Here is a 25,439-nt window from a genome sequence, read left to right on the forward strand (position 1 = left end):
TCTCCCCAAACTACTGACAGCAGCCTGGTGGCATTGTCTCCACTTACTTACTAGAAAATCCAGGTGGTGAATACCATTGTAAATGGAGAAAAGTAGCCATTTACCATAGCTATGTAAAGTATGCACCAGGTTTGCCTTGATTCTTTCCACCTCTCTGAGTTGTGTTCTTCATCACTGGGTGTGTAATTAAACAACCTCACCATCTACAACATTGCTAATTTGAATTTAAAAAAAAAAAAATCATCAACTTTACCAGATTGGTATTTATTGTCCAGTGTTTCTGTAATTCTGGCCAGCCAGGTGACCAGCCTGCAGGCTGACATGATCCTGATGCATTCATTGAAATAACAACACGAACCACAAGATACAAACTCATATTTTATTGTAACACTGATAAGAATTGTAACACAATGAGGTAAGTTAAATAATCCACATCTGCGATGTTCTTGAACCAGCGGCACCACAAAATATTCACCACCCCATCAGTTACAGTTCCACGAAGCCTGCAAACAATGGCTAGTAATGCCCAGTCGGTTCAGTTCACAGTTTAATACAAACATATTTCTTCTTGTTTCTTATGAGGACAAGAGGAATACTGATAACACAATCTCCTTTGTCTTTCAGCCACAGATCCAAACTTACCAAGCGGAGTACTTTTTTCAGAGATGAAACTCAGTAGAAAAGATCCCCTGAGGGAGAAACATTCTTTTGTTTTTCGGATGAGAAAGAAGCCACTACAGACACTGGCAGGCTCAGTCTGAGTTTGCTACCATTTCTGCTGATGACTTGGCACGGTCTCACAGGGCACTAGGAGATACAGACCATTTCAGTTTGCCTTTGCTGCAGTCACACTGTGAAAATAAATCATCTTTCAATGCTGGATTAATGACTCTACAGACATCTGCTGCACAGCACAGAGTGGCTGCAACACCCGCAGCCTGAAATGCCCTCAGAGTTCTGATCCAAGTCTTTGTTGGGAGAGTGGTCAGAGAATAGTTTCTTTGCACTCAAGGCTTTGTTCAGAGGAAGGGGAGTCCAGTGGGTTGGTGGAGGCGCTGGTTGTTTGTGGGAGGTGTTTTGGACGGCGCATGGAAGGAGATGAACTCAGCGCGCCACAGCTCTGAAGGTGGAGATCCTCATGGCTACGCTTCCTGGGACTGCCAATGATGCGCTGGGTCATCATCTGTGCAACAACAACAAAACAGCCAAGAATGAAAGAAAGAAACACAATAATAGATATTTGAGGTTTTGTTTATGCTCTTAAAAAACAATCGTGTGATTCGACTGAGCTAGAACATACTGCTTGAGCCAAAACAACTACCCAACAAATGTCAGCAACACTTTTGCGGAAAATTTAATGAATCAAGCTGCATTTCACAATATGTGATTAGGTTTCACCCTAATGGCAGGGTTGGCAGTTTGATTCCCAGCTTCACCTGTCCACATGTCCTTGTGCAAGACACTAAAAAGTATTTTCAATTTTACACATTAAAGTGTGTTAACAGGTCTTGGGGAGTACTGCTGTATAAGTGCAAAAAGCAGTATAAAGCTTTTTGTTGGTCTAGAAAAAGCTGCATGTAATCTGATAAACTGCCTCCAGTGATGTCACTCAGTGGCTAAGTTGCATTGTGGGTAATGTAGGCGGCAGGTTTTGAAAAGCAGTCCACTGTTCTAGCATTGCACTCCTGTAACATGTTGAATTCACTATGGGGAGTTATAAACATATTATTAAAATCAATACAGCAGAACCAGAGATACCAACTTTTTTATTCCACACATTCTTCTTCCTTATCAAAACCTGGTGCCTATATTACCCACAATGTAACTTAGCCACTGGAAGCAATTTTAGATCATATTCAGCTTCTTCTGGAGCCACAAAAGGGTTTGCACTGCTTTTTCACATATGAAAAGTATTCCCTAAGTAAACACACCTTTATGTGTTAAATTGGTGGTGTTACTCTTTAATCATGTGTGCATGTGTGAATATGAATGGGAGATAACTTGTAAAATGCATTGTCTACATATGAGTTCTTAAAAATAATGAACTGTCATTGACAACTGTAGTTTTCAGGCTAACTCACTTCATAAGAAGAAAAAGAAGAAGATATATTTTATTAATCCTCTTCGGGTTATTTTATGCACATGCATTTATGTATTGATAGATGTCAGAGTGAGGGGGCTGCTATGTAGCAAGGCACCCTGAGCTGTTAGAGGTTTGGTGCCTTGCCCAAGGGCACCTTGGCAGTGCGCTGTCCAGCTACTAATCCATGTCGGTATTGACTGGTCTTGAACCAGCCACCCTCACGTCCTAAGTCCCCACAGACCGAGCTTCTGCTGCATTCAAAGTAAGTGGAGGCTATACTAAAACTGAACTATAAAAAACCAAGAGCAGGTGCAAAAAACATTTAAGTTACCTGAAATAGAAATTAAAACTCGACTTAAGAAAATACGACAAGTAACTGAAATGTTAAAATAAAAATAAATACAGAAAAAATACAGAAAATGTCTTTAGTTTGGTCAAATTTGTGAACAGCAGGCATGAGGAGGCATTAGTGTAAATGTTTACTGAGATTGAACTGAATCAAAAAATTAAAACTACATAAAAATACAAAGAGTGAAAAGTACAAAACTATCATAACACTACGTTCAAAGTGTTAGCGAGTATAAACCATTTTGATTTAGGTAGCAACATGGCTTTTTTATAGATGCCACCACTCTGACCCTTTTTATCTCACTAATGGTAAAGTTTAACAGCAAAGTTGTCACTCTGTTTTCAACAACATGTTTGTTTTCTGTTGTATAATGCATAACTGCCTCACAGGGCTGTGAGCCTGATATCTACTTTTAGTCTTTACTTGATGCTCACCAATAAATCCAGAAATAGTGCAACAAACTGCTCTCATCGGACATTAGTCTCATTGAGTTACCTGATCTATGACATTGGCACTAAAAATGGCCTCCTCCATGTGTTTCTCATCCGACTTGATGACACACTTGATGTTGTTGACAACCTGCTGGACTTCAGGAGGTAGACTGCAGCTCGAATGCTCCAGGAATTTCGCCACCAATATTTTGGTGTCTTTGTACATCTTGAGGTCAGCCAGGGAGTGCGGGCGTTCATTGGAGTGTGTGTGCAGGGCTCGGGGTTTCAGGTGGATGTCAACTTTTCTGCCCTCCTTTTGCTGCTTCCTGACAGATATGTGACTGGGCTTAGCTCCAACTACGTCTGTTGGCTCTGAGGAGAAAAAGCAGAGAAGAATTGTGAAAACACATTAGGTTATGGAAATATGTTCTCATCTTCAGCTCAGTTAAAATTGGCTTACAACTTTTTAGTTTCCAACGTTGTGACAATGCAGTTTTTGAGATAATCCAATGGGCTCAGTGGGGATTTGAATTTGAATTTAGTTTATGATGTATAAGAATTTTCTTAAACAATAATCCTCCAGTTTATTTTGAAAAAAAGAAAGAAAAGTCACCAAATATGGAGAGCTTTTTAGCTAACAAAAAAACATTTGTTTCAATAACCTTGTTGTTGTTAAATTAGCTCTCCATGCTTCCAGATTTACATTTTGTCCTTCAGGCCTAATGGTTTTTACAAAGCACAATGGTGAATGCTGTTTACAGTAGATATCCACCATTACATGAATTCAGTTTCTTTAAAAGTACCTTGCTCTGGTGATGTATGAGTCGAATCTGCAGCAGCAGTGTTGTTTGCAGAGGCGCAGCTTAAATGTTCTCCTGTAGAGGGAGACAAGAAACTTAGTGTGGAGCAACAAAGAAGACACAGGCTGGTTATTGATCCACTGCTTATTGAAAATGAAAGGCTGTAAGGCTGCCAGTAATTATCAACTTCATTATCAGTAAACCTGTGGATTATTTTCTCTTGTTTAGTGCATAAAATGTCAGAAATAGTACACATTTTCCATCTCAGAGTCATGTTTTCAGAAGTCATATTATCATAGGTGTCATTTACACGGGGACGCTGGGGACACGTCTCCAACATTTCTTTCTAAAGTGACTGCTTTTGTCCCCATCACTTTTTAGTTATGTTAAAAAATGAAGAATCTGGAAGCAAAGGATGTTTGGACCCTTTGCTTTAAAAATGACTAAAAGAATGATGGATTAGTTAAACTCTAAAAGGCTGAACAGTCAAGAGTATTTAATAAGGGTGTCACGATTCTCCAAATCCACAATTCAATTTGACTTTGAATGTTAAGGTCACAACTTGATTTAGTTTTCTATTTAAACAGTTGTTTTCAGCACTGATGGCTCTGCCATTGTTAGACTATCACACATGGATTTGTAAAGATCAGCAGCTAATTGGTTTTATGCACTGAAAACTGTTATTTTCAAATTATTCTTTACAAAGATAGGCTTCATGGTATCATGGTGGGTGTGACACAACCTCTATATTTGGGGGGAATGTACCACATTAAGGCCATTTGGTCAAATTGAAGTAATGTATTTAAGATGTAATAACAATATCACATAGCTCGAGTTGCCTCACCTGCAAAATCCACACATCCCACACCGGATGCACGCAAATAGGAGCGGAGAGAAAAAAAACTAGGAGACTCGCCAACCCTGCTTTTGATTTGGATAACTTAAACTAAATGCTAATTTTTATTATTTCTGATTTACAATTGAAATTATGGCACTCCTAGTATTTAAGTGGCAGTATAAGTCTTGTGTAACACTCACTTCCTGTCGTAGAGGAGCAGGAGATCGGGTCACTGGTGGAGCGGACAATGCGTGCCAGTTTGCGGTACCTCCTGGCTGCTCGGAGGCCCCGTGGCCTCTCTGAGGGCGAGCAGCCACTTTGGGCTGAGGTAGAGGTGGGATGTGATGTGGAGGAGGGTGACCAAACACTGAAGCACAGCCTGGGGCCGCGTGGCCTGCTGGGAGGGGAAGGGGAAGGAGAAGGAGCCAAAGGGCTGATGGCTGAAGTTCCACCAGAGGAGGCCACAGAGGTGGGGGAGCAAGGCTGAGGCGGCGGGGGGAGAGTGACTGGGAGAGTGAGCTTCCGGCTCATCATTCGTGCCTTAATGAGGGAGTGTGTTGATGCTTTAGGCGGCTCCTCTGGTAAATGTTTGGCTGATGCGAGCTCGTCACATATGTGCATTGAAGCCCTGAGTTCCTCGCATGGATGTATGTTGTCCGTGGAGTCCTCCTGGTCCAGATTGCTATAGTTTTCTGAGGACCAGTCCGGAGAGCGTTCCAGAGACTCCTGGGTGTGCGAGGACTCGCTGTATCCTGTATCACTGGGCCGAGCGTCAGTGTTAGGCAGGCCACGGCGGCGTGTACAAAGTTCCAGGCTGGTGCAGCTTCCATCGATGGGGGCTGTGTGGGGCGTGCCATAGGGAGAGGAGTCAGAGCCCTGGACCTCCAGGGAGCACAAGTCCTCTGAGGAGCAAGTCTGGTCCTGATCAGCCACCTCGGACACCATCAGTGACGCACTGTCCACTGAGGCTGAAAATAGGGAAAGAGTATCATCAGAAGGATGCCAGGGCTACAACTTAAAATTACTTTCATTATTGATGAATCTTCCAGTTTTATCGTTTTATCATTTGGTCAAAAAATAATACAAATTGTCTATCCAATTTTCTAAAATTGAGAGTAAAGTCTTTAAATGTCATATGTTGTCTAAAGTCATGACGTGACAGTCTAAAACCAAAAGATTTTCATTTTAATACGATATAAAACAGAAAAAAGGCAGGACATCTCTCTATATTTCTGCCATCGTTTCATGAAAACTAACTAACTAATCGATCGTTGCAGCTCTCGCTCCAATTATCTTTACCCTGAGTGCTGAGTCCTGCAGTAGTGTTTCTCTCACACAGACTGGATTCAGTGGCCTGTTGCTCTATGCTGGTGGTGACCTGTAAAGAGACAAGTATTAGCAGAGGGGTAGAGGACTGTTAGAATAAGGTGAATTGAGCAGATAAAGAAGTGCTGCATTAAAGCTGCTGTGTGCCTCTAATCCTTCAACACCACAGTTTGGTCTGTAGAGGGCTCTATAAGACCACAGCACACTCATAAACATCTCTCAGCTTGAACGGCAGGTATAGAGGGCGAGAAAACAATAATTTAAAGATGACTAAGAATGTTAATTTGAGCTACTAATGTGCTTTTAAAGGTATATACATGTTCATATCACGTTGTGCAGGGTCACCAGCTGAGTTTCTTCAGGCCTCTGACTGTTCTCTCAGCCAATCCATCGATCAATGCCGGCTTCCATCATGTTATTTACAGCTGCTAATCAATTACTGAGAAAACCTTCAGCTGTTTGCAATCTGAAGGTCGCTGTTCAGAGTGGATATAAAGAAGACTATGGATTTAACATGTATAATGGAAATAATGGATGAAAAGCCTAAGGTGTTAAATGATGCTGAGAATATAACGGAAGATAAAAGGATTTGCTTTGCACATTATAAAGTTATTTTTAGCTTTGAACAATGCGATGCAGCAAAGCCTCAGCCTGAGAAAAAAGCTCCGATCAGCTCGACATGACAGTCGAGGGAGACCGCCTCAGTAAGTCTGATGATGCTGCTGTGATTTTTTTTTTTTTGCCTTTTGGAGGCAACATCTCAACATAAAGACACAAAAGCAGAATCAAACACAGAAGCAATTCCCTTTTGACACAGGTGAAAAGAAATGCAAACCATTTAGAGAGGAACATCTGACGAATGGGTACAGTTGGTTTAATTTGAAAACCTGTGGTCTATAATATAATCTTCACATTTAAGACTTTAAAGTAACTCGGGCTTAACCTTAATCACCTGTTTTTAAGGCCATCTCATCAAAACTTCTCCATTGCTTTGATTTGTGACCAAATACCTGCAAAACTAAGAACATCAGCATCAGCTGTACTTCACTGCTAATTAGAGAATCATAGTTTTGCCTTCACTTTGAACTATAAAGGTGACGCATGCTGATATAACCATTTGATCAAAGCAGTGATGTATACAAGTACAATCTCACAGAGTGTTTAAGGAAGTTGTGTTTTTTATCTTATATCCTAAATGAGTTGATCTTACTCAGAGCCACCGTGTTATTTCCATTTAGATGCAGGATTAGCTTATTTTAATAAAGAGGGTGGGAAGTTTGCTTCCTTCTTCTCAGGAGTTGTATGTATGTGTAAAGTTTTAGGCAGACAAGTGCGTCCAATAAGCCAATTTTTTTCCCAAGGACTGCAAAGGACTGACTGCTCTGCTTCTGATTGGCTAGTACTCGTTGCCTTCGTTGGTTAGGTTAGTTAGGTTAGTTAGGTTTAGGCACGAGAACAGATGATTGGTTAGGGTTAGTGAAATAACATCAGCGTATGCCAAACGGAGGCAGGGAAAATAATTATTGCATCCTATGACTCTGTATGAGAAAGTCTCCCTGTGCAAGAGCGCCTCCAAGTTGGTAAGATTGTAATGGCATGTGATCATGTTTTAAATTCATAACCAATCAGAAACATCTCAGTCCAACACTTCCACAAATTTCATGGTAATCACATGGTAAGTAACATCTTTGAAAATAACCCCAACATTATTAAATAATAATATTCTGCTATTTTCCAATAAGCTCTTGTTAATTTTGAGGTCAATACTGACATTGACATTTAAAAATGCGTTAATTATTTGATATAATTACCAGGAAATTTGTGGACCTGTAAAATGTTCTTTTACTTTTCTGCAATCCCAATAATAAACTACTTGATGACGTGGTCAGTTTGGTTCTTCTGTGTCTCAGTGTTTGGTTCCTACGAGCTTGTTAGATGAGATAAGATAAGATTGTCTTTATTTATCCCACAACGGGGAAATTCACATGTTACAACAGCTCGAGGTGCAACAGTACAAGTAGAATCAAAAAAATATGCATAGAAATATTAAATATTAAATAGAAAATAAACAGAAAAAAACACAAGATATTTACAAAAAACAATAAGATATTTACAAAAGCAAACAAGTGGGTGGAAAGTGACTGTTCATGTAGTGCTTGAGTTGAACAGTCTGATGGCTGTGGGGATAAATGATCTGCGGAAGCGCTCCTTCTTACACAGTGGGTGTAAGAGTCTGCTGCTGAAAGAGCTGCTCACGGCTTCCACAGTGGTTATTTATTTAAAGTTACTGAAGGCCGATCAAAGGAAAAAAGAAAATCACCACAACAAAAGCTGCTGGCATGGTTGTAGACTCTTAGTATTATTATTCTACTGCACATAATCATAAAATCATAATGACCTGCTCTCTTCCTGTCTCAAGAAATTAATGTAATGTCAACGCCCAGATGTCCATAGAGAAGGCATGTGGAAACTGTTGTTTTAAAGTCAGATCCTGCTGATTCTTCTCACCTGGCTGGCAGGAGTCTGACCCACCACAGACTCATACGGAGGAGGCAGGTCAGTCGGGTACAGAGTCCCTGGGCTGTTGATGGGTACCCCATAGATGGCACTGAAGGGAGAATGGGGGAAGTCCAGGTGCAGGCCTCTGTCAGGGACATAACATAAAAGTTTCAATGAATCAAAAAACAAAAAAATCCAAACATCTTTAGAATAGAAAAAGTGGATTCTCCACTGAGCCAGTCACAGAATCCATCATATCTGAGTCAAAAATACAATATATTTTCTTTTAATAACATTAGGAAAGAAGTCCTGAAAAGTATCGTCTTGTCTCCAACACTCCACTCCAGACGATATGTATGAGTAGAGTGTTATTCCACATGCACCACCACTGTTTCATATGGTGCCAATTAAGAATAAGCAGCCATGCGTGCGGTCATATCTTTTAATTACAACCCCATTCTCCTCTAAAGTGGCGGAGCATGAAATACAGCCTGAGAGTTTCCACCAATCATCCGAGGCATGATGATGTCATGACACATCCCTGGCCCCGGGCATGGACGCCATAAATGCTTCCTCTGCCTTGTATATATTTATGGCGTAATTGACAAACAGATGTGGCTTCCTGCCAAATGGCTAAATCAGCAGCCCTCTCTCTGGCAAGAAAATGGAGGTAGCGATGAGGGAGGGGTCAGCCGATCTTTTCACAGCAGCTGAGAACAGGGCTGCCACAGCTGCTTAACGAAAGGGAAAAGCTCTGAGCTGACCGTCGATGATAATACCACATGTGATGGTCACAGTCAAACAGACACATGCCACTGCTGCTTAGTATGATGGATGTGGATTTGTCTTTGGATGCGAATGTTACTTTTGGCATCGGTATATTCAACATCTGGTTGAAGGATCGAATAAAAACATCCTCAACAATCCTCATACTTTCAGCTCCTCCAAGTCTTGTTTCTTTTCTTTGGTCGATGTGCCTCTAAAAACTGCAATACAAGCTCAAGTCTGACTGTCAGTTCCCACTCATCCCTCTTGCAGGAATATATGCAGTTCAAGGAGACGGCACGGAGGCAGGCACAGCATCCTGATCTACTGATCACTTGCAGCAACCGGAAGACTTCTATTTTTAAAACATATTGCAGAAAACTGTGAGGTAGATCGCCAATAAGTTCCCTAAATGTATTTAACAAGAATAAAATATCAGATACGATGTAGTTTTAAGGAGAACATGTTGTGCTTTGATCGGTCTCGCACTCACCAAACTTCACTTAACATAATCAATATTGTGATTTTCTTGCACTGCAGTTTGCATATAATTGATTGTTGATAGTTGCTTGGCTGTGCTCACAGATATTCATCATCATTAGTCATTAAAGGATATGTTCAGCCAAAAATAAAAATTCAGTCATTATTATAATCGTTGTTCAGGAGAATGCTGCAACGCTGTTCTGCTATGAAGCTCCAGAAATGTTTTCTCGACTACGAAAATTCACCTGACTTTCCATCGGCATGGGGGTGATATAATGACCGAATTATCATTTTTGCGTCAACTTATCCTTCAATATGAAAATATACTCGACTCAACATTATTTATAAAACACTCGATCCAAAGTGCCTTACAGCACACAGAAGAAAACAAAAATGAAACAAGAGGAGACGACAAACACAAGAGAGGAAAGGAAATTAGCCAAAGATACAATAATAATAATAATAAAATAAATAACAGCAATAATAATATATCATTACTGTGATCATAACAGCATTAATAAAAACTACAATGGCCCTGATTTAATTATTGATAATATCTTGCCAGCATTATTGTGACAGCAGCAACAACAGTGACGACAGCAGTAAAGGCACATAGAGCAGCCCTGAAGAGACTATAGAGGAATTACAAGCTTGATAACAAGCTGAATATACAACATGCTAGACAATAGAGCTGAACTGTATCATTTTGCATTATACTGTAATAAGCAGCTGTGACTTTTCCTCTGAAATGTCATTAAAAATTCATGAAATAGTGGCTTTCCAAAGTCTTTTGGGCTACAATACAAGGTATTTTAAGCTGTATAACTATATTTTTTAGCAAATTAGCAAATGACACTTGCATTTGTGTATTCCCTGAAAGTATCCACATATCCCAGATGATGCATTGGTAGCGGTGAGCAAAGATGTGATGCTGATGAGTTTAGTGTTTTGCCTCTCACCTCTGTCCATCCATTGAGGGGGTGCAGGTGTACTCTGGGGGGTAGTACGGCGGTGGGGGGATGGGAGGAATAAACTCATCAAAGTCCAGTGTTTGGTGGAGGATGGTTCCATGGGGGGTCATGCAGTCAGCATTTAGGGCTCGCGCTCTGTGCGGCATAAACTGAAACACAGCACAAACACAGTCGTTATCAGGCCGTTAGTACACACGGTGTGTAGTTGTTTATTCATCATAATTTACCCAGGGAGACATGACAGCAAATTTAGTCTTCTCAGAACACCTCTAGGCTGTTATTTCAAGCTGTTACATGTATTCATATCAGTGCTGTTGGTCACTGAAGAGGCTTCACTGCAGCAGGTCGAGGGCCTTGCTCAGAGGTACCTCGTCCAGTAGTTCTTGAAGGCTTTCCTCACTCAGACTTTTCTAAGTGGGACAACTTTCCAGTCCCAGCCAGCCTGCTTTTTAATCTCCAGGCTGCCACGGCTGCTATTGACTTGGCTAAATTTACTGAGCTAAATAAAAGGTTAACACCCCGTGTGGTAAATGGGAAACGAGGCCACTCTCGGAAACTATATGAAACTGCTGGAGATAAGACACAGTGCTTTTGTCCTTTTATTTCGTTCTGTTTGATTTCTCTCATTCTTTTTCAACTTATTTTCATGTCCTATGTTCTTCCACCCTTTATAAAATCCTATATGTGTCTTTTTACGTTGTCTTTTCTATCTGTTTATCTTAATGTCAAGCACGTTGAATTACCTTTTTGTTAAAAGGTGCTATACACCTGCCCCCAATTCCAAAAATTAAGAGCATTTATATCTACAGGTCCAGACAGTAAGATAGTCCGAGAATAATATCTGATAATCTGAAAGTGGGCCACTGAAGCAGGGACCACTGTGAATTAAGTCCTAATGCCAACGTGAGAATGATGTGTCATTTTTAATTGCAGTATAATTCAAACGGCTTCAGATGAACTTATTTTTGCTTTCTTAATCATCTAATTCTTCTGGTCCTGTCCCAGAGGTCAGAGCAGTATTCATTTATGTAGTTATTGCTGTTTAAACATAGGCTGTATTAACTTTTTTTGTCTGCTAACCGGGGAAGTTGAAACACAACACTGGCATGGTATCTCCTTTTTCATTCATGATTAATTGAATGAGATGTTAGAAATACCTTTATGTGGATTTTAATAATGTTTTTCTTGTACAACTTTATTATTGCTGTTTAGTTAAAACTATTCAAGTGTAAATTATATCATACTTTTAAATAAAACATACAAAATGAGGTGGATCTAAACTGTCTGAAGATGCCCTGCATCATTATTTGTTTTTATCTTTTAGTATTATTGAACTCATTTTATTGCAGTTGGTGTGCATTAGTCTTTTCTTATTATCACATCTTTTTTCAATCACGTAAAAAGCACTTTGAAAAGCATTTTGATTTATTTGAATGGTGCTATATAAATAAAGTTTGATTGATTGATTGAACTGGAGTAGACAGATGTATTTTCTCAGTCACAGAAGGGTCAGGGTATTTCTAATATCTTATTTAGTTTGGAAATACATTTTACCTGACTGGTTTTCTCAGAATAAGAGGATTTTACAGTTATTCCAGAGGTACTTGAGGAGGTATCTCCTCTTTCCTCTGCCATTTTGAATTTGATGCCATATCTTAAAATAACAAAGGGATACAAATTTGACTGGTATTTTGAACATGGCTTTAGTTTCCCCCACCTGGCGGGTGGGACGTGGTTCTCCAGCTTAAATGTTTAAAAATGACTTCTAAATGTCTTTCCACTGCCGCGGAAAAGATGCATGAAAGGGTTTAGAAGTTGAACTTTTCCAGTTGACTCAAATATAAGAGAGTTAAGAAAAGCCAAAGCTCATATTATTATCTGCAGCAGTCATCTGGTCATCTTGGATTTACGAGTGAAACTTTGTTGACTCATGACTCAGTGGAGATGAAACTAAAGTAATATTTCTATTTTCACTCTGCGTTCAACTTAATTTATTCTACTTGCTACAAAATGAATTACTGCTGAGGTCCTGCCACTGTAACATGTTCTCAAACCAAGCTTCACATTCAGCCCAGAGCACCAGTTTCAATATCCAGACTTGTTTCATCAAGCACACCACTCACAGCACAGTCCATAAAATGTGTAAATGGTTCCTGCATCAAGTATTACTGCAAAGCTATTTCCTATTTGGCATCGTGTTGGCAGTATTGCTCCATACCTTTCCAGTTGTTGATGTGTTTAGAGGCATGAAATAACTATTGTTGGTGTGAAACACAGAGGGAGCCTGGCCATGTTAATTTCCCTCATGACTGAAAGCATTTAGCTGTTGGTAATAGTCTCATTGTTCCACATAAGAAGACAAAAGAGGGTCAGGCTGAGGATGGTGTACCTTCGAGGAAAAAATCCAATGAGCTGTGAAGCTGTTTTCTTCAAATCCAACATATTTTTGAGAAGCAGAAGACGGGGAGAGGTCCTGTGGCAATTGACCTTCACTGTGTGTGTTTACAAAGCAGGATGATTCAACCAAAAATACAAACATTATTCTCCTCTATCTCAGAACGGGTAAAGGTTGGCACATAATTCCTGAGCAGCAGGTCTTTATCTAACCCGATGGTAGTCATTTCAGACTGAGAAATTGGGTTTTTTGGTCACTGAAAAGCAAATAAAGTCAGTTATTGTTGTTCCATCACGCTCACCATCTGCAGCACATCAGTTGAGACCATCTGCATACAGCACATGGCCGTGGCCAGAGCACACACAATGGTGGAGATGACGTTAAGGGCACATACGCTGAACAGCAACTCCTAAAGGAGAGAGGGGGAGAGGGGGAGACTGTTAGAGGAACGGGGAACAAAAGATGGAAGGAGGAGGAAAAATATGAGAAATGACAAAGGTGGGGAGAAAAGGTGAGGAGAGGACAGAGGAGGAGAGGAGAGTTTATATTATGATCATTAAAGATGAGTGTTATGAGAACAAAAAGAGGAGAAAACAAAGAAAGAAAAGAAGGTGACACAAACAGCGCTGACGTCACCAGTAAGGTAACCAAGTTTAGCAGAGCTGGCAGGATGTTACTGCAGTGAGAGAACACTTCTACAAATACCTCCACCCAGAAGAGTCTGCAGTGGTAACATTTCTACAATACATTTGAAGACATTAAATGCTGATAAAAAGAAATATTATGTCTGTGCAAGCCCAGCAAACAACCTCATAAACATCCAAGGTTTAGCACTGGCATACTGTATACACAGTCACACTCTGGCAATGCAGTGAACAGAGAGAGAGGACGAACCGGTATTGAATCTGTCAGCAGAAATAAATGTGCATGCTGGTGAAATACAAGCCAAGCATCCTGAATCAGAGAAAAGACTGATGACTGCAGTCTCATCAATGCTGCTGTTTGGGCTATTCTTCTCATCTTTAAGTGAGAGTTTTGTGTGATCTAACAAATGAAGCTACGGTATTAGATGAATTAATTGTCCAGAAGAAGAGCACAGGATCAGTGATACCACAACACTGTTCTGATGTGAATTTGCTTCACCACGGGATTCAAATGTTTTCATTCACTGGCACAGAATAGAAGTGAAGGGGAGGCGAATATTGGCGTATGTGTGACCGTAGCCATCATCTGAACGAAAATCAGTCCAAGAACCACAGCTAATCTGGTGAGAAAGTGGCTTCTGATGTTTGAACATAATCACAATATATATACTGGTTATTTTCTTTATAAAATTCATAGGTTTCTTTTTGTTTTCATTTCATAACTATTGTTATTAAAGAGTGTGAGACTGTCAAAAAATGGCAAAACAAAAGGACGTGAAACAAATCGCCTTCCAAATTCTCCATCTACAAAACAGAAACCTACTATACATGCTCACAGGCGCTCAAAAACAAAATGACACCAGCATTCACAGAGCTGCCCCCAAAATATCTGTGAAATGTTCCTCAAAGACAAGAACAGGAGAGGCTTTCAGCCGAGGAATCAAAACCTCACCGCACCTCTTTTTTGTTTTGTGGACACAGGCTCATGAATGAAGCTCCCCAGTTGCCACACCAAGTGTTTTCCAGCCTGTCGCACAGATTATTCACCAGATTCAGGAGGCACATGATTACCAGTGACATTACAAATCCCCACTTGTATTAGTCTGCTGATCATCTGCGGAGAAGACAGCCGTCGCTCCCTCGCAGATCAACCAGGAAGCAGGTTGTTGTCAGACTTGTTGACTTTATACAGAAGCCTCATGCGAAGCAAGCGCTGACTTTTTTTTGCCAACCAGATCCCATTACGCACTTCCATTCCTTTTGAAGTCTGTGATACATAAAATGGATCAAGTTGGCATCTGAGACGTTCAGCCCTGCAGCTGTTTTTCAAACATGTTTGATGTCCAGTAACTAGCTGCCAGAGATCAAGTCTGTGTGAGCTGGAAGTTAAAGAAGAGATGAGTTGGAACCAGTGAAGCTGAAGTAGAGCAGTGCCAATTATAAAATACATCTAATACATGTTTGCCTTGGAAGCTAACGGTTTTGGAACATGTTTTGTGTAGGAGGAAAGTCTGGAGGACATTTTTAAACAGAAAATCACAACCAGCCATTAAAAAGAAGTAGTGAAAGGAGATTGTAACTACTTTTAGCTTAGTGGGAATTGCAGTATAGTAAAGACACAACATCTGGGAAAAATGAAGGGAATGAATCATCTTCTGTTGGAGAAGAGTTATGCCACTTGATTGCCAGGTTTATATTGATAAAATTAAATCATTGCCTTTGGTGAAATTGACTAGAGGAGGCTTGAAATCTACTTAAGAAAAGAAATCCAACATGGACAAATCAGTGTGCACAGACACGTTTATTACCAGGCAATTACGACATAACGTTGATCACAATAAAAGATTCATAATGTCCCAATAAAAGCAGTTATGATGTTCACTGTAATGAAATACCTCACCCAAAGTCAGAGGCCTCTGCAAGTCATTTTTTATACCGCAGTTAAGCCTTAAAGATAAGAGAAACAAAGTGATAAAACTCAAATTCTCTGTTGTGCATTGAAAAATGGTCAACATTACGTCAAGTAGCTGCTATTTGATTCCTCCTTTGCTGTTAAGAATGCTACAGTATAGTGGCACCGGGCGGGGAAGTGACACCTGCTGCCAAGTCAGACCACAACCTTAAAGAGGCAGATTGTGTAACACTCTGGGCAAAGGATTTAATTGGCCTCTCGAACCGTGAAGTTCTACAAACTACACACTAGCTGCTCCTTCCAGCTTCTTAAAGTACGACAGGCTCGGAGAAGCAGAGGGCAGCACCCTTTTTTTTCTCCTGAGTTTCTGTTGATAGTCTCGGTGCAGGTCTCAGTACTCATCTCCGCTCTCTTTGGCATCCCCAAGCAGCTCTTTACAGCATCTGACAGAAAAGCCAAAACTTCCCTCAGGAAGCCCTGCGGCAGTTTCGAGGGGGTCAGTACAGACTGTTGGCAAAGCCCTTCAGAGATTTTCTCACTTCCAATGACAGGAAGCAGCAGATGTTGTAGCTCTGTGATGCCACTCCCTATAAAGCATTAAATGAAGAGTAAAGGAAAAGGTTTTCTAATACATACAATTTCACTTAATACCTACAGAACTTAAATAGTCCAATCACAGTATATGCAAAAATGATGCTTTTTCTTCACAGCCTGGAGCTGGAAAAATTATGTTCTGCTGTCCAGGTGGATCAAGCACAGTACAATGTTGGCATTGTTTGTTTCTGTGAACCATGGATATGTTAAATTTGTACATTTCATACGTGTATTTCTACATAACACGTCACATCACGTTCAGATTACATGTGTAGAGACTGACTCTGAAGTCAGCAGGAGGAGGAGATGGTGATGGCGAGATAGCCGCCAAGTGAGAGACCGCTGTGCTTCATCATTTGTAAGCATGAAACTGCCGGACATTTTAAGTGGGATACCGGACATTTTCCAGCCATGCTTGTGGCAGCAAAAGTCAATATTTTTAACGAGATGTTGGGACATTTTCCAGCCAGATAAGCAAAAAAATGATCTTTTCCTCACCATAACCAAGTGGTTTCTCTGCCTTAACCTGTCCTGAATATAAGCACAGTGTTGTCACGAAATAACATAGGAAATTTAACTTATATATTATTTGTTTGTGTGTCCTTGATTCGCTGTTGAAAGATATTGTCAGTCTGTGTGGACGAGAGAGAGGAGAAAAATAAGCAGAAAATGCAATGAAATGGAGGGAATCACAGATTCTCAAGGCTGAACAACCAGTAAGACATTTTTTCGCACAAATTCAATAAAATCAATCGGCAGAACAGCTTCTGATGTGGGATGATGGAGCAAAAGATGCCAAACACTCCACACAAACTACAGGCAGCGATTGATTTATAACAAGTGACTAGATGGAGTGAAGAAATCAGGAACTAGACGCCAAACATCAACTCTGTACATTTACTACATACACATAATGTGAGCTGTCTAGCTGAAATTTGCTCACAGTCGATCATTTATCTATCCAGCTGTGCAGGTTAGAGTGTGAGGACTTATTCCTGAGTTAAGTCTGAGATTACTGCACACAGCAGTACACAGAAACCAACCTGTGTGCAACTGTTCACAAAGTCAAACTGAAAGCTTCAAGTGAGACAAGAAGTATTAATGATGGCTTCATTTGAGCTCACTACTGTTATGGGAATGCATCTGTCGTGCAGATGTGAGACGGTGCATTTCTCTGATTTCCCTCGTGACGACAACGTACATAATGACATAATAAATCCAACAAGGCAAGAAGAAATGTAATAACACCTCCAAGGAAACTGTTTAACATGCCTGTTCACCAGATATTTAACCTCTAAAAGATACCTCGCCTCAAGCCAATCAGGTTAGTGAGTTACACAGCAAGGTTATACAGGAAATCACAAATTATCTGAATCCTCCCTCTCAGTGATAGTTTACACCCCCAGGCAGTGCGCATTGAAATGAAGAGAGAAACGGGATGGAAATTAAATGTGTCTGCAAGGAGTGAAGGCACACATCGGCGGCAACCAGGAAAGAGCTGATTGCTTGCTAAAAACAAAACTTTTTACCTAAAAGAAAGTGTGAATAAGAACTCAAGGTGGTCTATTACTGCGTCCAGTGCTTCAGCGACGGAGACGTTATATGTGCAGCTGCATCATGAGTTCATTAGGACCAGCGACAGCCTAACAGCCATCTGAAATGGCCGAGGACTCTGGAGACTCGGGCGTGACAGCTTCCTCTTAGACATAATTCAACACATCTGACCACTTTGGCTCTTAATAAAGGTTTACAGCACCAATTCCCATATCTCTTTTAATGAGCCATGATCAAAATGACAAATGTGCTTGATCTTTCCTCCTTTCATGAGCATGCTTCATCCGGCGAAGTCTTTTATTTGGTTATCAATGTTTTATAATCAATCAGGGACATAAAATGAATGGATATGATTGTCGTTATCCAATAAAGGCACAGTAGCACAGGCTGTACATCATTCCTGCTGACACTCTGAGTCAAGATAATCTACGGAGATCATGCACTCGCAAACTACAGCCAGCCCAGGCTAGATACACACTGCATACTAAGAGGTCTGCCTCTTGGGGAAAGACAAATGCTGTTGCCATTCTGCACTTCCTGCCCAATTAATCTGAGACTGAACACTTTCTCTTTTTTTCTGTGTTTTCTGCGTCGTTTGACTGTTCTCACATGGGTTATGTTACACAGCGAGAGAGGAAACCGGGCGACATCAGTTTAGACATGATGATTTTAGCAATTTAAAGATAATTATTCTTTAATGACTACTGACTGTTACTCAAGTTAATGGTTTTCATTCTCATTGGAGATGATAGAGGACTAGTCTGCTCGAGTCTGTAGCTGTGCTAGCGGCTCTCTGAGGCTGTAGGCACGTCAGGACGACAAATCTGACATGCTGATGTGAAGCAGGTATAGTGTTTACTATGTTAACCATCTACTTTTAATGTGTTAGCATTGTGACGACCCAGGGGTTGTCCTCTGTTTTAGTGGAGTGTGTCTTTTTTACTTATGTCAGGTTATGTCAGGTTATGTCCGAGGACGCCCTCAGGCGGAGTGAAAACCAGGGTCACCAGAGGAGATGTGGCACACCTGTACTGTCTGGCTCATCTGTGTTAAGATGGCTGCTGACCATGCTTTGGTTCTCTCTCTCATCACGCCACACACTGCGGACACTTCAGTTATCCACATATAAACTTTTACACACACCCCATGATTAGCTCATGGTTTCCATGTTAATCTATAGTTTGACCAAATAAAAAGCTTTCAAGGTGACCATTGTTTGAGCCCAACTCCTAACAGGATGCTAACATTTGCTAATTAGTACTAAAAACAAAGTGTAGCTGGGGGTCAAGGGAATGCCATGTTTTGCAGGTGTTTGCTCATAATTGGACAAACCTAGAACTTGACCTTATGACTAGAAGAAATTCATCCAGACACCGTGTTTTAACTGCAAAAAATCAGCTTGATTTCATTGTTTCCTGTTGGATTATCCACCTGGCTGCGAACGATGCAGCGCGGCATGAAGCACTGTTTTGAGCGTGCCACCCTATTTCGATTTTACTGACTTTACTTTCACTCATGTTGAAAGAGCATCGTGGATGAGGAAGAGTTGATGCATGAAGTTGAAATGAGATATCTAGTTCATCTCCTTTTGCTACGAAACCTTCAATAAGGTGCTGGCTGGCTGGCTGGAGATTGCCAGGGAGCTGAAAGTTTCTGGTTAGAAAACACACCATCTCTACTTGCTGATGTAAAAAAAAATGTAGAAATATAGGCCAGCTCAGCAAACCTGCCCATGCTTTACGTGAGTTGTTTACATCGCGTCACACCTGCATGCAGTTAGGACACGGTGTAAGGAGGACATGAGTGTCGGCCCCAATGTTCACGACAATCCACCATATAGTTTTTGAGATATTTAACAGAGAAACAGCAGTCAGCTTCATGGTAGGGCTAAAAAAAAGTCAGGGGATAACCAAAGTCATTAGGGTTCATCCAATTGGACTTTTCATATGTCTGTACAAAATTTGATGGCAATCCGTCTAATACTTGTTGAGATATTTCAGTAGGGACCAAAGAAGTGGGTCCACCGACCAATTGACGTTGCCTGTAGCTTGTTTAAGAAGACAGAAAGTTAAAATCTGCCAGTAAATTGTGTTAATTGATATTCTGAAGTTGTCTCTCAGTCTTGGCTCTCTAATGGATTTGAAACACTTGCTTGGCGAGCAAGTTTAAAACCAGCAGTGACGGCAGCATGAAACATGGCTGCATGAGTCAACGTCTACCACAACAGAAACTTTTTGAACAGCGATGAAATATTGCTGCGATCTAAAAAGCAAGAGGAGGCATCTCTGCTGTTTTCTTGGGATCAGAACATATGGTTCACCACGACGCACCATCTACCAGTAACAGAAGTCAGAGTTCTGAAGACTGGATTTGACAAATTATTCCAATTTTAGCTGCAGTCTGAACTTAAGTCCAACTTCTATCTTCAAAATACAAATACACGCTTCCTCCCACTCACCTTGAGACGGAGGCGTATGGTGTTGCAGTCCCTCAGTGGATTCAGTTTCAGCGTCTCTCCCAGGTTGTTGCAGCTCGAACTCTGCTGTTGGAGCTCACAGCACACACACACTCCATCGCTGTCAAACTTGAGCTGGGGGGGAGGAGGGGGGAACACACATCCACACTCATGCATGCACGCCACGTACACAAAAAAAACACACGCACATCACGCACACACACAGACACAAAGACACACGCACAGATCAGACCTGAGCTTGGTGTACTGATGTATTGTCCTAAATAGAAACATTTATTGCTGACATAAACTATATTTTTAAGAGACACAGTGAGGAGTTACATTCGAATAGATGTACATGGCTGATGGTAAGTGTACAACAAAAGAAGAGAGGCTGTGAGACATGAGGAGCTTCCAAGGGAGGGATCGAGGTAGAGTATACCTCTGCTATGTGTCCCAGATTGAGAGAAAGCAGGACATGAACCCAACAAGTATGGGTTAATTACATTGGGGAGAGGAGATGAGGAACGCCAACGTTTCAGTCACGACTGGGGGAGGCTCTCTGGGGAGCCGCATAAAGCAAGTTGGTCTACTCGGCTGGTCCCACGTGCGTGGGGAGAAAAGCTGCTTCTAATGTGGAAGTGTTCGGGTTAGTGGGTTGGGTACTGGATGAATCACAAGGGACTTCTTCAGTCATGAAAAAGACAGAAACCTCTGGCAATATAAATTCAGCTTAAAAAATCAGCTTAGCATCTCATTATGAAAATGTGAAGACCGAGTGTTCTGTGTCCAACTACCTCTGATCACCAGCTGCAAGGAGGAAACGCTTAATACACTTATTTTTGAAGTGTGCTGGATTCTCCTATTTTTCAGGATGTTAATACTGCTGCTGAAAATGCCAGTGTAGAGAGCATGTAACTATCTCATGGAAAGCACTTGAGAAAAACAGTTTCAAGCCCCAGTTAGAGCAATGAGTTCCACAATTGCATTCAACTCAACTTGTGAAAACAGTTGCGTAATGTCCTTTTCGGTCGTGAGGAGCTCTATTACATCTAAGACAACAACCCTCGTGTCATCAGGAGTTATATTGATTTTGGCTAGAAGAGTTAAAGGAGACATATTAATTAATTTTATTTTGGGTTACTAGTACAACAGGTTTACATGCTTAAATGCATAAAAAACACATCCGTTTTCTCATACTGTCCAGTGCTGCAGCACTGTATTCCCCCTCTGTCTGAAACGCTCTGTTTTAGCTCCTGTCTCTTTAAGGCCCCCCTCCCGAGTACCTGGGTCGGCTCTGATTGGTCAGCTCACACACACTTGAGCCAGCACCGCTCACCGTGTCTCCTATCAGCTCTGTTGTGTTTTGAGCCTCCAGTTAGCTTCACGTCTACCGTGAATACAGACATAAATTATGCAAATGTGTGACATGGTGATGTCACAAGGTCACACAATTAAAGGCGGGACTACTAACGAGGCGTTTCTGGTTAGGGTTAATTAGGGTTATAATGTTTGAAATACAGGGCCATTTACAAGGAAAAAGGCAGTCTAACAAATAGACATTTTGGTTGCATTTTGTAACTGAGGGGACAAAGTTTACACATAAGGACACTGTGACAGGTTGCCATTCATCATGAATTGAACCTCAAAAAACAATTACTCAAAAACTCAAAAGTTGCCCTGCGGTACAATGTGAAGTTAAGAAAGGTTAAACTTTATGTACCTGTAAATGGATCTGACATTTGCGCCGGCTATTATAACCTTGTGAAATCAAAGCACATGGTTGTTTTCTACTCCACTCAACTATGAAAGAGTACTTCAAAGTAACGGTCGTTTCATGTGAGAAAAGAAAGGTGAAAGTGTTTATAGTTGTTTCAAATCACATCACAGAGAGGGGCGAGATTTAATATCTTATAAATATCGGGATGAAGGCGTTTGAAGCACTTTCCTCAAAGTTACTCAGGGTGTTGCACTTGATTCTACAAGCAAAGTGACAGAAAGAGTAAAGAATAAACAAAGAGCTTGATAGAGAGGTTCAAACCCTGATAACTCTCTCACCTCAGCACAACCGCCCAGTCGTTCTGTGAAGTCGCTGTGAATGTCAAATTGTTCCAGAAAGTTACCGAAGTGTTTGAACACAGCCCCCCCTGCATTCAGACAGCGAACAAGCACTTTCGCCCATCAAACAAGCACTTCTTCTGAAATAAACCGGCCCCTTTAATGAGCCTGTACGTGTGAAAGCTGCATCAGTCGAAGTCTCGGTCTCTGCTGCTTTGATGATGGATGATTTTGACCACACTTCTTTTTTTTAAAACCGTCTCTTTTGAGTCTCCAAACATTATGGAGTGGAGCTGAAGTACTCTTTCAAAGTTGTTTATCTGTGTTTTAGCTATCTTTGATTCTGGCAGAGATGGATGTGATAATCATGAGCCATTAGTCACCAACAGACAAATAGTTCAGTTTACTTCTTGATGTTGACTCAGTTCTACAGGCTGCTCAGAACAGAAGTGCTGTCTGACATGTGCCGACCTTCATGAATTTAAATGTGGACTCGCATGCAGACAATAATGAGCACATGCCTATTACTCACTGACTTCAAAGTTACTGGCTTCACAGTTAAATCAAACTGCAACAACAATTCAACACAAGTCTTCAACAGCTTCTGAAGTGATCCGACTCATTAACCACAAACACTTCAGACCTTTGGCTGTTTTCGTCTTTGTTTACGGTCTTATGACTCATTTCATGAGTAACTGATGATCTGTTACTGATATGATATATATCGTGTTAGGCTGCTCAGACATGCCATCAAAAAATAAAAACAACATTACCAGGAAAAAAAAGTTTTTGTTGCAGATTTTTTGGACTTTATGTCCACGTATTTTCAACATAAAGGATTTTTTTTATATATTATTCATTATATATGCAGGATTGGTTTGTAAAAACAACCATTTTGATTTATTTTCCCAATTCATTTCTTTTGTGCACTTGAGGGAATATCAGTCAAACTGGTTTTGAGGTAAGTGTGGCTTTTACGTGTTTGGAAATGAACTCTTCATAAGTAATGGGAAGCATCATCTGATATCGCCGTGTTAGTACTTACTGGTACGTCATCATTAAAGTTGCTCCAGGGCCATAATTTAAACTGACCAATCACATGTTGTAATGCCATAGCTTTGCGACTCAGGGAAAAAAGTACATGTCTAATGGTGTGAAAGAGTCGTTTTAACCCAAACCATGTTTCTGAATCTATCCAATTATTATTGCTAGCTCCAATGCTTTTTCTTCTTTCTACCCTTTATTTTATTAGCTTTAAGTAAATCTGCCCCATGGAAAGTCAATAATATGACTGGGAAGAGTCTGTGTGGCGTTGAGTTATTCCTGGGAAAAAGGATGTGTTTTCTGAGGCATATTGCATCCATCAGGTTCAGACATTCAATTCAAGAAAACCTTTGTACTTCGGCCAACTGCACTGCCAGAGAGATATAGGAAGTTCGCAAAAAAATGACAGCCTGAATGACTTTAGATTGGCATCATTTCGTCCATGCTTTTTCGACTGTGCAGCACAGAGGTGGAGAGTGCATGTGTTGGTCTCACCAGCTGACAGTCTTCTAGGGAGTTGACTAGCTGAGCGTTCTGGCAGGACAGGATGGAGCCCGCCAGGTTGAGCATCACACACACTGCAGACAGGAGCATGAAGAATGTGATCTGTGGCAGAGAAGAAGAAAAAGGACAAGATCATGAGAAAATGTAGCTGCTTCAACTCTTACATCTTTGAAAGCAGCTGTGATACCAGAGGCAGGGCGTACTTTGCTAATGACTCGTCACTCAAAGTGATTTCAACAGATCACCAAAGAGGAAATTAGCGCTGATGTCAAGAGGAATCAATAACCCGTTTCTCCTCAGACCTCCAGAGTGTGAAGGAGAGAGAAATCATAATTACACAGAAGCTTTTCACCCGATGACACAAGTAACTATGGAGGGAAACTCCCCACCCGTGGTGAATATTTTCTATCTTCCTCGACATCTGAACAGCAGCTAACGTCTTTCAGTCAGTATGAAACACACACGTGAACACACACTCGTCTCAACAGAGACTTATATTTCTCTTTGCTTCAAGCTGAGAGAGCTGGCAGGTTAGGCCTAATACACTTCCACTCCAGATATTCCCTTAGCCCCCTTCTCCTCGGGGAAAAGGAGTCTTTTTCTTTTCTAGCTGACAGCCCCGTGGATATCAATCCCGTTAGCAGAAATATGGCTACCATTTCCAGTACTTTCATTTACAGGTCAAGCGTAACAGAAAGAGTTTAAATAGAATTTCAAACGGACAACCAGCCATCCAGGAAGCTGCAAACCAGTCGCCGGCGTTTTCTGAACTCACTCCTGGTTTTGTGGAGACATAACAAGTTTCACAAGCTCATAATGGCTCCATTTAATTAAGAACTGCAATAATAGCCTATTTTTTAAAGTTTGCATTTATAAAGTGTTAAAGAAAAACCCCGGGGGAGTGTTGGTAGAGGACATAAAGGGCACTAGCAGGCGGAGTTTGACGGATATAAAGGTTGTTGAGAACACAAATACACAGATGGAGAGGAGGAGAGAAGGAAAAGGGGGTGGAGAAGGTAGTGGAGGTGGCATGTAATAAACAGATGGAGCGATAAGTTTAAGTGCTTTTCACCATGGCAGAAAATTGAAAGATTGAGAGGCTGATGGGCGAGCCTGAGGAGCACCTGCTCGGATGGCAGCGAGGAAATGCAGAAGAAAACAGTAAAAATGCAGACAACAAATGAAGGGAAGAAAAAAGGGAACGAGACAGTCATTAATAGACATTGACAGAGGAGGAGAGGAGATAGACAGCGAGACAGACAGAACAAGACTCTGTAGTCCCATGGTGCATTGGGGGTGAAGACGTGTAGATCTGATTAATTAGCATTTCATTTGAATGTGATATGAGCTGTCTGCTTCTCTGGTTGATCCGCTGCATGAGAATGTAATCAAGCATCCGGGAAGAGAACTCAGTGGTTTCATATAGTGGCCACAGACGAAACTGCAGGAACATCATGACATTACTATTTTTGCAAAAATGTATAAGGGACATAAGTCCAAGTTCAACAACACTCATTTAGAGAAGGACCTGTGTATTAATGTACTACGAGTACAGATATTCAAAAGCCTGAAGATGTTTCCTGCCTCATGTTTCCCATTGACCAATGACAGATGACGTCCAGAAACACATGATCCAGAAATAGATTCATCTGGCAGGATTTTACAAAAAATTCACCCGTTTTCTCAAACTGCATCACAAAATGAGTTACGGGTGAGAAGGCTGCCACGCCGGTG

General features: G+C 41.0%; 1 protein-coding gene across 1 annotated transcript; it reads right to left on the minus strand.

Moving 5' to 3' along the window:
* Positions 1–441: 441 nt before the first annotated feature.
* Positions 442–23,807, minus strand: fam189a1 (family with sequence similarity 189 member A1). The gene is made up of 10 exons (XM_073464804.1): positions 23,697–23,807; positions 20,103–20,234; positions 13,242–13,349; positions 10,534–10,694; positions 8,336–8,471; positions 5,801–5,879; positions 4,702–5,469; positions 3,667–3,738; positions 2,928–3,235; positions 442–1,183 (listed from the first exon to the last, which is right to left on the minus strand). The coding sequence occupies exons 1-10, from the start codon at positions 23,793–23,795 to the stop codon at positions 986–988; spliced, it is 2,061 nt and encodes a 686-aa protein (XP_073320905.1). The 5' UTR covers positions 23,796–23,807; the 3' UTR covers positions 442–985.
* Positions 23,808–25,439: the final 1,632 nt, after the last annotated feature.

The sequence above is a fragment of the Pagrus major genome, chromosome 4 (genome assembly GCF_040436345.1).
Source record: "Pagrus major chromosome 4, Pma_NU_1.0".
Lineage (NCBI taxonomy): Eukaryota > Metazoa > Chordata > Actinopteri > Spariformes > Sparidae > Pagrus > Pagrus major.